This window comes from Callorhinus ursinus, unplaced genomic scaffold (assembly GCF_003265705.2).
Source record: "Callorhinus ursinus isolate GAN/ISIS: 27379988/994484 unplaced genomic scaffold, GSC_fseal_2.0 scaffold92, whole genome shotgun sequence".
In the NCBI taxonomy this organism is placed as follows: Eukaryota; Metazoa; Chordata; class Mammalia; order Carnivora; family Otariidae; genus Callorhinus; species Callorhinus ursinus.
Window position 1 is genome coordinate 2,343,022 of NW_027397154.1, and position 12,350 is coordinate 2,355,371.

At 50.6% G+C, this 12,350-nt stretch overlaps 1 protein-coding gene across 1 annotated transcript in view; it reads right to left on the reverse strand.

The window, feature by feature from the left end:
- The window catches only part of INTS3 (integrator complex subunit 3), a 40,625-nt gene that overhangs the window by 5,300 nt on the left and 22,975 nt on the right, over positions 1-12,350 (reverse strand). Inside the window, exons 9-21 of the mRNA XM_025858763.2 lie at positions 11,655-11,752; positions 9,196-9,387; positions 8,142-8,229; positions 7,577-7,656; positions 7,100-7,191; positions 6,701-6,807; positions 5,889-6,008; positions 5,440-5,569; positions 4,965-5,019; positions 4,635-4,738; positions 3,829-3,873; positions 3,519-3,638; positions 974-1,127 (exon numbers count right to left, since the gene is read on the reverse strand). Coding sequence (XP_025714548.1) covers positions 974-1,127; positions 3,519-3,638; positions 3,829-3,873; positions 4,635-4,738; positions 4,965-5,019; positions 5,440-5,569; positions 5,889-6,008; positions 6,701-6,807; positions 7,100-7,191; positions 7,577-7,656; positions 8,142-8,229; positions 9,196-9,387; positions 11,655-11,752 — 1,385 coding nt within the window. The remainder of the gene's footprint in view (positions 1-973; positions 1,128-3,518; positions 3,639-3,828; positions 3,874-4,634; positions 4,739-4,964; positions 5,020-5,439; positions 5,570-5,888; positions 6,009-6,700; positions 6,808-7,099; positions 7,192-7,576; positions 7,657-8,141; positions 8,230-9,195; positions 9,388-11,654; positions 11,753-12,350) is intronic.

A 12,350-nucleotide genomic window follows, 5' to 3' on the forward strand; every position in this document is an offset into this window, starting at 1 on the left:
ACTCCCCTTTCTTCCCACATGCTCAGGGAATGGCTGGGTTAGCCAGATGTGGGGTCTAACACAAATACCTAAACAAAGATCCAACAGCTGTGAAGCTGGGATTCTAAGTCTTCCAAAACCCAAATTTGCTATTTGTGTGCCCACAGCATGAGGAGGGTGTGTGTCTCAGGAAAGCAATGGGGAGCCATGTAGAGATGAAGCTAGAGCCAAAAAGGACTGGCCATGGCTGGTGAGTGCTGTGTGGCAGCAGTAAGAAAAATAAGCATTTGCGTCCCTGGCAGGAAAAAAAATCCAATCTATATTAACCCTCAGCCAAAGAAGAGAAGGCGCAGAGTGTGAGTGTTTGGGGTGCATGACAACAGGCAGGCAGGACCCCTTCTTGGGGAGGCCAGTTTACCAGGGAGGGAGCAGAGGAGGAAACTGCCATATGCTGGGTATGTGCACCCCTCCCCCTGCAGTTTTTGGCTGAGATCACAGTTCCTCCTGTTATGCCCACATCCCGTGCCCTGATTTCCCTGTTCCCAGAAACTTTCACCAAGAGGAAGAGCTGATACTTCCTCTGATGTCCCAGTTCCTAGAGAAGACAGTGAGTGAACGAGGGAAATGAAAGTTGGGTCTCCATCACAAAGGCCCTGGTCTTTGGGAACCACTAGAGAAACAGAGTGAGCAATCAAATGGCAAGAGGGCCTGCAATGTGTGAACGTGGATTTGGTTGGGGCCTGTCCTGGGTCCAGAGGATGGGGCCAAAGCTGAGAAGCCAAGTGTAGAGGCCCAGACCCCAACTCACAACACAAAGCACAGGATAGGAATTCTGTGGGTTTTAGACATTTTTTAACCTTTAATGGGAGGGGGGCCCACGGGCAGGTGTGGTGCTGGAAAAAACCGCCTGCCCAGGCCAGCAGAGATGCGCAGACCTGTGAGCCTGCCCTGCACCGCTGCCCTGCCTCAGTGGGACTCCATCAGAGACACTGACCTCTGTATAGATGGAGGGTGTGAGGTGGCACAGCAGCCGCACATCGTCTTCCTGGCAGGCCTTCATGTCCATCATTAAGCAGGTGTGCAGATCACCCAGCTGAGTGGCCTGGGCAAATGACTCGTACAGGTTCATCTTCCCAGCAGCAGCTTTGCTGCAAGAGCATTTGGGCCTAAGCCAGCATCCAGCCTCAGACATCCCCTAAGTAGGCCCTCCTCTGCAATCCCTTTGCTGCCCCCGATGCTCTGGGCTAATCAGTCTCATGGCTTTCCCCTGCCTTCCTCAAGAGCTTGGTAACTTATAAAAACCAGGACACACTTTTCTTTCTCCCCATCCTTCCCCAGTGCTCCAGACAGGGCGCTGACCACAGTTAATGAAGCCGCTAACTGGCGAGAGTTGAACACAGGAGAGGGCTCAGCTCAGGCTAGAAAGCTCGCTTCCTGATTTCAGGGCTCTGAGCAATGAGGACACCACCACATAGAGGCCCCCACCTCACATCACATACAAAACAACTCAAAAGGGGTTATAGGCCTAAATGTTAAGAACTGAAACTATACAACTCCTAGAAGAAAATACGGGAAAGGGGAGCCTGGGTGGCTCAGTTGTTAAGCGTCTGCCTTCGGCTCGGGTCATGATTCCAGGGTCCTGGGATCGAGTCCCACATCGGGCTCCCTGCTCTGCGGGAAGCCAGCTTCTCCCTCTCCCACTCCCCCTGCTTGTGCTCCTGCTCTCGCTCTCACTCTGTCAAATAAATAAATAAAATCTTAAAAAAAAGAAAGAAAACACAGGAGAAAATCTACATGACACCAAAAGCACAAGTGATGGAGAAAAGATAAATTGTACTCTTCAAAATGTAAAACATTGGGGCACCTGGGTGGCTCAGTCGTTAAGCAGCTGCCTTCGGCTCAGGTCATGATCCCAGGGTCCTGGGATCAAGCCCCACATCAGGCTCCCTGCTCGGCGGGAAGCCTGCTTCTCCCTCTCCCACTCCCCCTGCTTGTGTTCCCTCTCTCACTGTGTCTCTCTGTCAAATAAATAAAATCTACAAAAAAAAAAAAGTCAAACATCTGTGTTTCAAAGGATGCCATCAAGGAGGTAAATAGACAACCCGCAGAATGAGAAAATATTTGCAAACGTTATGTTTCGTAAGGGACTTGTATCCCGAATATATATAAAAAAAGATCTTAAAAATCAACAATAAAAGGATGAATAACCCCAATTAAAAAACAGGAGAGGGGGCGCCTGGGTGGCTCAGTTGTGAAGTGTCTGCCTTCGGCTCAGGTCATGATCCCAGGGTCCTGGGATCGAGCCCCACATCCGGCTCCTGCTTGGCGGGAAGCCTGCTTCTCCCTCTCCCACTCCCCCTGCTTGTGTCCCCTCTCTCGCTTTGTCTCTCTCTGTCAAATAAATAAATAAAATCTTTAAAAAAACAAACAAACAAACAGGAGAGGAGAGGAGGGGCGCCTGGGTGGCTCAGTCAGTCAAGTGTCCGACTCCTGGCTTCAGCTCAGGTCATGATCACTGGGTGGTGGGATCAAGCCACACGTCAGGCTCTGCGCTCAGTGTGGAGTCTGCTTAAGACTCTCTCTCCCTGTCCCTGTGCCCGTTTCCGCTGTGCACACTAAGTCTTAAAACAAAAACAAAAAACAGGAGAGGATCTGAACAGACATTTCTCCAAAGAAAATAGGTAAATGGCCAATGACAAGCACATGAAAAACTGCTCAATATCATTAGCCATCAGAAAAATGCAAATCAAAACCACAAACCCATTAGGATGGTTGTAATGAAAAAGCTGCACAACGACAGGTTGGGAAGCCTGTGAAAGCACTAGAAGCCTCCCCCACAGCAGGTGGCAACGGAAACTGGCTGCAGTCACTCCGGAAAGTAGTTCCGCAGGTCCTCACCAAGTTAGAGATGGAGTTACCGTTCGACCGGCATCTACTCTTAGGTATATATACCCAGGAAAATTGAAAACCTGTGTCCAGGTAAAAATCTCTATGTGAATGTTCACAGCAACTCTTTTCACAATAGACAAAAAAGCAGAAACAAATCAAATGTCCATCGCTGGGTGAACGGATAAACAAACTGTGGTATATCTAGACAGTGGAGTATTATTTGGGCATAAAAAAAGGAAGTTCTGACACAAGCTACAGCAGGGATAAACCTTGAAAACACTACACTAAGTGACAAAGCCAGTCATGAGAAACCACACACGCTGTATGATTCCATTTATACAAAACATGCAGAATAAGTAAATCTATAAAGACAGAAAGCAGATCCGTGGTTGACAGGGGTGGGGTGAAAGGGACAATGGGAAGGTGACTGCTAACTGGGACATGGTTTCTCTTGCAGGTGATGAAAATTTTCTAAATTAGCCAGCAGCAACAATTGTACAACTTGGGGAATATACTTTAAACCACTGAATTGTGGTTTTAAAGCAAGCAACACATGGAAGGCCGTGGTGGTGACAGCCGAGGGCGGGGGAATCAGTGTGCGTAGGAGAGGCTCTCCAGGACACCTTCTCCAATGTGGGGACCACACCCACCTGGCCCTCAGGTAGTACAACAGGTGGTAGCCAATCTTGGGCTGTTTTTGATAGAGCTCAGAGAGAAGATCCAGAAGCAGAGAGAAGCTGCTGTTGTCTTCCTGCATTTGGCACAGGTTCCTGGAGGGGGAGGGGGAGGGGGGAGCAGAGCTGTATGTAGGGCGACTCTCCTGTGGAGGCATGAGCTACCTGTGCCCACTGCATATCCCTCCCCTCTGGAAAAGGAGTCCCATTACCCTAGGACAGAAGCATAGGACTGCTGAGAGAAGGACAGATGGCCCAGCAGTGTCTCCTACAGCTGGACCCTTACCTAAATATTAGGTAGAGAGGCTTTCCCACAGACTCCTCCAGGGACCTGCAAGAGGAGGGTGACATCTAAGAGTCCACATGAGTAGAGAAGATGGGCTGCAGGCAGACATTAGGGAGGCTAGATGCCAGCCTGCTCCTTTCCAAACCAAAGGTCAACTTCCTGCTGTCCCAGAGGCTCGGTCACAGAGAAGACAGATCCCTAACATACACCACAGTCTGGGTAGTGACTGTCACTGAAAATAAGATGCCTGGGGCGCCCAGCTGGCTCAGGTGGAGGAACATGCAACTCTTGATCTCGGGGTTGTGGGTTGGAGCTCCCATGTTGGGTATAGAGATTGCTTAAAAATAAAATCTTTAAAAAAAAAAAAAAAAGAGAGAAAAAGAAAATGAGATGCCTGCCCTTCTGGGAGGGTCCAGGCAAGGGTCCAATCCCACCTACAGCAGCAAGGGCTGGGCACACAGGAAGGGGCCCTAGTCTCTGCCCCACGCTCCGCATTCAGCAGACAAAAATGAATCCTTAAGTGAATCAGCACACGTGAGAATAAAAACAAGTAAAGAGAGGGGCGCCTAGCTGGCTCAGTCGGTGGAGCATGTGACTCCTGATCCCAGGGTCTGAGTTCAAGCCCCACGCTGGGTGTAGAGATTGCTTGAAAATAAAATCGTGAAAAAAAAAAAAAAGTAAAATAAGTGAAGATTATTTCTCTCAGGTCTACAGCAAGATGCCTCCTGGACTAGGGCTCTAAGAACATACTTCTGGCTCCCAGAAGCCAGTGGGTAGGTGGAGGGGTCAGGAAAGATAAGCCTTACTCCTCGGTGATCTCCTCAGGCAACACCTCCCCTCGAAAGTGGGCCTTGAAGAGCTCCTGTAGGCAGGAAGCAAGGACAGACAGCTGCTCCGAGTCAAAGTCTTCCTGGTGGTGAGACAAGTGAGCAGGTATCACCACGGGACCCAAGCCTTACTGCCCCCACGACCCGGAGCCTCTGCACTCAATCTGCTTCCACCTCCAGGATCAACAAAGCCCTGCGCCACCAGAGGGGACCCATCTTGAGGACGGGAAGAAGTCAGCTGCCTGGGTGGGGGAGTTCTGCGCTGCGTGGGCTAGGCTGCTTCCTCCTCAGGGGGTGGGATCTCCTCACCTCTAGGACCTGGTCCACGATTTCCTGCATGACCTCACACTGGGCCTCGGTGTCACTGTAGTGCAGAATTGAGAGGAAATCTCAGGGACGTAATGACAGCAGAGGGCAGGACACTCAACCAGCAAAGCCCACTCATGCACAGACAAAACAAAGGAGCTCTGTATGAATCCGGGCTTGGGTCGGGGAAGCTTTAGGGCCCAATTTGCTACTCTCTGGGAAGAGGCCCTAAAGGAAAGGAAATCCCCATCATCCCACTTTGGTTCTCAGAGACTCTTGTCCTCAGAACCTACAGAGTGAGACCTGCATGCTGGGGAACGAGGCTTCCTTCCCCCAGCCCATACCCCCCAACCCAAACTGCAGAAGGCACATTGCGGAGCTTCTACTACCTCTCCATACTCCCCACCACCCCCACCAGGTAGCAGGGAGAAAGCCTGGGGCTGAGCCTCCTGAGGCTGAGGACAGGAGCTGCACCCACCTCCCCTTCTGGAGCTGAAGCACTTTGTCCCTTAGGGACTCATCCAGTTGGTCAAGATAAGGGGTGATATCAACTGGCTCCTCCACAACTGTCTCCTTGATAGGGTGGAAGCGAAACTCTCTCTTCTTTCCTGAAGGGAATGATTCAGGAAAGCGGTCATTTGCCCAGACACCAGCAGCAGGGACAGCCCCACACGCCAGGTGTGCATGTGCCCTGGATGTGGACACACCCAGCCTTAGTAGCACACAAGGGCAGGGGCCACTCCTCCTTCTCTCCCTCCTGCTTCAGGGCCAAGGGCAGGGCTCTGCGCCCTGGAGTCCCATCCAGTAACCCTGCTAACGAGACTAACGCGGGGGGCCAAGGCAACAGAGAGGCGCAGAGAGGCTGCTCCTGCCACCTGGTCCTCTTAGGGGTGATGCCACCCAGAGCCCCTTCGCTGCTGAGCCCACCTCTGCTGCTGAGGTCCTCCTCATCGTCACTGAAGGCTGCCTCTGCGTTGTCATAGCAACCCTCATCCTTGTCTGACATGTGGTTGTCCATCTCCACAGAAACCGGCTCCTCAAGTTTGACTTAGGAGGAAAGAGACAAAGCATTTGATGGCCTCCTGTGACCTAACATGCCTAACTTGGGGGGCAGGTGGATTATAGACCCTGGAAGGACAGACATCTTGTCCTCACAACCTTTCACGACTTGCAGGGCAATTTTGCCAGGAATAAGAATGGTACAGGAAATGCCTGCTGTGCTTAGCTTGCATTGACAAGTAGGTAAGACCAGGGACAGTCCCAAGTACTCTTCACTTTAAAACCAAGCTGGGAAGTTCTGCTTGGCTTAAGCCTTACCCCAAAAGAAAAAAGGGTGTATGTGTATAACTGGGAGCAAGAGTTGAGACCCAACATGACCACCTCTCATCAGGACTCAGGGCCCGGGGATGGGAAGAGAGAAGAGTCGCACGAAGTTACAGTGAGGCAAACACAAATACCCATGAAAGCCTTCCCTATGCAGGGTAGGCTACTGAGTGAAGACACAGGAGCTGAGGAGCAAGAGAGGTCAGTAAAAGTCAGGTAAGATCAGATAGAGAGGGAGAACCAAGGAAGACAACACAAAAACTCATTAAAGAGAAAGTGCGGAACAAAAACCTGAAATGGACAGTCACAGAGGTGAAGAATCGCCCCGGGGCGACATACATGGGGCTCCAGGCTGAGAGCCCTGGGTGTCTCCATCCCTCTTCTCAAACAGGTAATAGAATGGGAGGGCCCCATACCTTCCACTGGTGGGCTAGGCGAACTGCAGAACTCGGGAAACTTCTCCCTCAGCATTGCCCGAAGCTCCTTATCCAATTTAGGGTTGTCAAATAGGGGAGCCAAATGCCTGGGGAGGGGGGGAACATGAATGAAGGTCAACATCAGAGCTCGCCACTTCAGTTGGAGAGACAGGTCTATGCCCAGCCAGTGCAGCTGGGCCATACTCAGACCCCTGGAATGTGACAAGACCAAAATTTCTCTAAGTGTCAAGAGGACATAGTCTCAGCAGTCTGGGGCAGAGCCAGTACTTCCTGTCAGGAAAAGTCAGCAGCGCTAGGACAGTATCTGAACGTGCGTGACCGAGTGACACATGAGAAAACAGCCCCTCCCCGCTGCTTACAGACACGTAAAGTTCTTACGCCAAGACCCGTTTCTCCACAATGTGGTTGAGGGAGGAGAACACACCCTGTCGCACATGGCCCTCCAATGGTGGATAGAAGTTGGGAATGATCTGGAAGGGAAGAAAGGAAGCAAAGAATGAGCACACAACACAGAGTGTTCTGCTGAACTAGAGCTAAAAAGCTGCTTCAGTTTTGATCAGAAAACACAAGTATGGCTGCAGAAAAGTCTGGAATATTCCTCACCATTTCAGGTTGCTAAAATGGTTAATTCTTCCTAGACCTGGTTGCCCCTCACAGGGACCAGATTCTACCTTAAGTCATTATCCCTGAGGTCAAAAAAAACCATGGAAAGATCCCACGGGACATGGCAGGAATATGGAAGGGGAGCATTCACTAACCTGGGGGGTAGGACCTATGACCACAGCTGCTCCCACAATGAAGGGCACTGAGAAGACCTATTTGTGGGCCTATAAGGTGAAGGGGACACACACTTACACGGCACATGAAGTCCAGGAGTGTGGCAGTGATGGCTGGGTGTGGCTTCATGGAGTGGTGCATGACCAGGATGGCCGGTTCTGGGGAAGGTGGAATGAAAGGGCCCCCACATCAGACAGTCTGTTCCCAGCTCCATGAAACAAGGCATCAGTACTTATGCATGGTTCGGGAGAAAGCTGTATCCCTACCCCCTAGTCCCACTGAGCAGACCCAAAAGCAGACAGGCCCCGAAACAGCTCCTAGCTCTCATCTCCCTTGTCCCCAGCATATAGCTTGGAGAATAGAAGTGGCAGGAGAGGAAAAGCAGGGTGTGGCACAGCCCTGTGCCTAGGCCCTCCCCACCAGAAGCCCAAGCATAAGCTCTAGGGCAAAACGGGGGGAGTGAGTGCTTGGCTTCATAAAAGCAATCTTCCTTCTACATCAAGGGAGCACTGGTGAGGAACAATGGAACTGCTCCCGGATAAGCTGCCTCTCCCCAGGCTGCCCTGAGATTTATGACTACTGTCACCAAGGCTAGGCGGGGGCTTGGGAGATGGGGGCGGTGTTGCCCGGTCTGGTCACATACCTATGTTCATAATGCTATCCTTGTCTGGGCTAAAGAACAGCCAGTCGTAAAACAGAGCCAGCTTGGCATTGGAGGCAGCAACATTTGACTGGAATAGAGAGGAGAAGGGAGGGCTGATTTCATCAACCAGCTCCCTTCCCTTCAGAAGCGCAAGGCAGCCTCCAGGGCCCACACAACTGCCCATCTATGAAATAAATTCACTTCTTAGTGAGACAGATGGAACCCCCCAGGGGTGAGGGGCACACAAGTCTGCCTAAGAGTGCAAGTGGCCGTGTTCTCACTGACCAAGGGACCAGGGATTGACCTGGGTTCTCATACATCCAGAAGAACACATCCTTGATCCTAGAAAAGGAGCTGGGACCTCACTGACACACATTCAGACCAGCGCCTAGGCTGCCCCTGCTGGGCTCCCCAGGCACATTCCTGACTGAAAGACCCCCTAGGAACAGCCTGTTGTTGTGTCTGAATCAGCACATTCCAAGGACCCAGTTGGGGGGGGGGGTCAAAAGGCAACTAGAGGCCAGAGTGCAGACAATTTGGCGTTTCCCACCCAAGGAACAGGGAGAAAAATGCTGGGAAAGACATGGCTATGCCATGGAGTCCCTATGTTTGCATTAGTATCCAAAGCTGATGCCAAACGGTTGCCAAGTGAGGGTCTAAGGAACACAAGCCCTGAATCTGAGGAAGGAACCATTCAGAGGAATGACCATATATGGTTCTGAAAACTAAAAGGAAAGACGGGGAGGCCTGAGAAATCTGGGCTTAAGGATCGGCAGTAAAGGCGGAGATGGACCTGTTCAACCCCAAACCCAGATGGGGAATAATGAGTGTAGTCCACTTCGAGGGACACGGATGGAGGTTGGACGAAGGCGCAGACATTCAGCAGGAAGAAAGTGAAGGAAGGGCCCGTAGGGGTCAGGAGGCCAGGAGAGGCAGTTGGAGAGACAGGTCTAGGCCCAACCAGTGCAGCATGGAAGCATGGAAATAGGGGGAACTCAAGGGAAGAGGGCTCTTCACCACCCGAGAGCCTCCATCCCAAAGCCCAGCCCCTCACCGTGCATGTTGTCAGGAGCCAGCCAATGATGGCCCATCGGGGCAAGATATCTGAACTCAGCACTTCGTTAGAAGGGTGGACAACCCCACAGATGTAGCGAATGAGGTCACAGCGCAGAGACTGACTGTCTGGGGTTGACAGGTACTGGCGCTGGAACCAATCCTGGTAACGCTTTTGTTGACCAAACCGCACCTGGAGGAAGGGGGCGTTGGAGAGAAACTCGGAAGGAAGGGTGTGGTCTCCGGGCAGAGGAAAATGACACTAGGCTCGACCCAGACTTCAATCTCTTCCCTCCACTCATTCATAAACTCACTTTCTTCTTGACTTCTCCTCCTTTGGGAAGACTTCCTGATTTAAACAGTCCTTGACTGAAAAAAGTGCCGAGACTCTTTCTCACTCACCTCTTGTGCCAGGGATGCCTTCATTCCTGCCATCCACCTAATGTCCTAAACATTTACCCCCAACTGTGACTGCAGCCCATTTTTGGCTCCTTTCTCCTATTCTGGTCACAGAGGCTCTAGTCCTAAGCATCATCTTTTCTTATCTTCTGGAGCCCCTTGTGGCCAACAAGGAGTGTTCCTCGAGAACAAGAGTGGAGCCTGTTTGCCACTCAGCACTGACAGAGCTTTCTGATGTTCAGCAACCTACGGGGTCACTATCTCAGGTACACAGACTCTCCAAACCTTCTTGCAGCAACTCCTTCCCCGATCACACTCTAAAGTGGTATAATAACAACACTAAGTAAGAGAGATGCAGTTTTCTCCCCTCTATTCCCCAAATTCAAACAAAACAGTGAGGAGAAGGAATAAAAAGAAAGAAACAGGGGTAGTTGGTTGAGCATCTGTCTTCGGCTCAGGTCATGATCCTGGAGCCCTGGGATCGAGCCCCACATCAGGCTCCTGCTCCGTGGAGAGTCTGCTTCTCCCTCTCCCTCTGCCCCTCACTCTGCTCATGCTCTCTCTCACGAGTATGCTCTCTTTCTCAAATAAACAAATACAATATAAAAAAGAAAAGAAAAGATACAACTAGATCAACACTGTCCAGCAGAACTTTCTGCAACGATGGTGCCTACTGAGCACTTAAAACGTAGCTAATGCAACTGAGGTACTGAATTTTTAATTTTACCTAGCTTTAACTACTTTATTTATTTAAAAAAAATTTTTTTAAAGATTTTATTTATTTGACAGAGAGAGACAAAGTGAGAGAGGGAACACAAGCAGGGGGGAGTGGGAGAGGGAGAAGCAGGCTTCCCGCTGAGCAGGGAGCCCGATGCGGGGTTGACCTGAGCTGAAGGCAGACACTTAACGACTGAGCCAGCCAGGTGCCCCTAAAAAAAAAATTTTTTTTTTAAGATTTCATTGTCAGAGAGAAAGAGAGAGTGAGCATGAGCAGGGGGAGGGCCAGAGGGAGAAGCAGGCTCCCCACTGAGCCAGGAGCCCGATGTGGGACTCGACCCCAGGACCCTGGAATCATGACCTGAGCCGAAGGCAGACACTTAGGTGACTGAGCCACCCAGGCATCCCCTTTTTTTTTTAAAGATTTTATTTATGTATTTGTCAGAGGGGGAGTGGCAGGCAGAGAGACAAACAGATCCCCCTCTGAGCAGGGAACTGATGCAGGACTCGATCCCAGAACCCTGGGATCATGACATGAGCCGAAGGCAGACGCTTCACCGACTGAGCCACCCAGGCGTCCCCCCCCCCAATTTTTTTTTTTTTAAGATTTTGTTAAGTCATCTCTATATCCAACATGGGGCTTAAACTCATGACCCTGAGGTCAAGAGTCACACGTTCCACCAACTGAGCCAGCCAGGAGCCCCTTGCTTTAACTACTTTAAATTGTAACCCATGGCCAGTGGCTACCACATGGGGTAATACAGATCTGGAAGGCTCTCCTGCATGACTCAAGAAAACAAAAGTGGACTAGGCCAGTGGCTTCCCAACCCCCAGACTGGCTGTAGAGGAGCTGTTGCCTGGAAACTCTCTGTTAAAAACATAGATTCCTCAATCAGATTATCTGGGAGACTAGCATCTAGGAAGATGTATTTTTAACATGTTGCTCAAGTAATTCTGCCATAACTCAGCCATGTTTGGAAACCAAAAGGCCATAGCTCTCTTCCTGAGAACTCACATGCAGCCCAAGGAATAGGGGGTTTCCCAGAATGAACACTCTACCTTTTACAGTCCATTTCATACTTGTAAATTACATAATTTGTGTAATTATTGGTTTAACGACGGTTTTAGACAGACTGGAATCTTCACAAGAGCTCCAACTGGATGTACCTCTTTTACTCAACCCTGTATTCCCAGCTCGTAGCACCCTGCCCAATGCCAGGTAGACTGGGTACCCACCTGACCACCACTCTGCCAGTCAGCACTCAGGGGTAAGGCATCTGCAGACTGGAGGAAGAAGCCCAGCCAACCTGCAGCTTCTGTTCCTGCTACAAAAGGTTAGCTTACCCGGGAGGTCATGAAGAGGAGCTTAGTCTCCATGTCTGGGGTTAGACGACATGCTAGGAATTTCCGGGATGTTCTTGACTGAAGAAGCTGCAGGATACCTGAATGAAGTGTGTAAGGGAAGAGAAAAGAGACAAGCCTGAGGACCAGAAGGAAAGAAGGCAGGTGGGGAACCTGGGCCAAGTTCTGATGGCCAGTGGTCTTGCTCTTGGGGAAATTCTAAGACAAGACCAAGAGAGGTCAAGCACAGATACAAGTGGGGGTTCTAACCAGCATCTGCCATGTTCTGTTCCAACCAACCACCATCCCCAGGACCCAGATATATTACTGCTCTTCTGCTCCTGGCCATCCAGAGCCCCCTACTCACATTATTCCAGTTGGCAACATGTGGAAAAGTTAGGGGAAAAACAGGGGAAACCCTAGCCTCTCTTCCTGCTCCTGATGGTCCCATCCCTGGGTCCTGGGATCAATGTGGTGTTGTGGTATAGGCACGGGCTCTGGAGTCAAACAGACCTGGATCCAAATCCTGCCTGTGACACTCACTAGCTGTGTAGCCTTGGGCAAATTACTTAATCTCCTTGAACCTCATTTTCTTTATCTGTAAATGTGGAAAGTAAAATATCCATTTTACAGGGTTGTCCTGAGGATTAAATGAGTTAACATCCATGTGTCTAGCACACAGTAAGCACTCAAAACAAC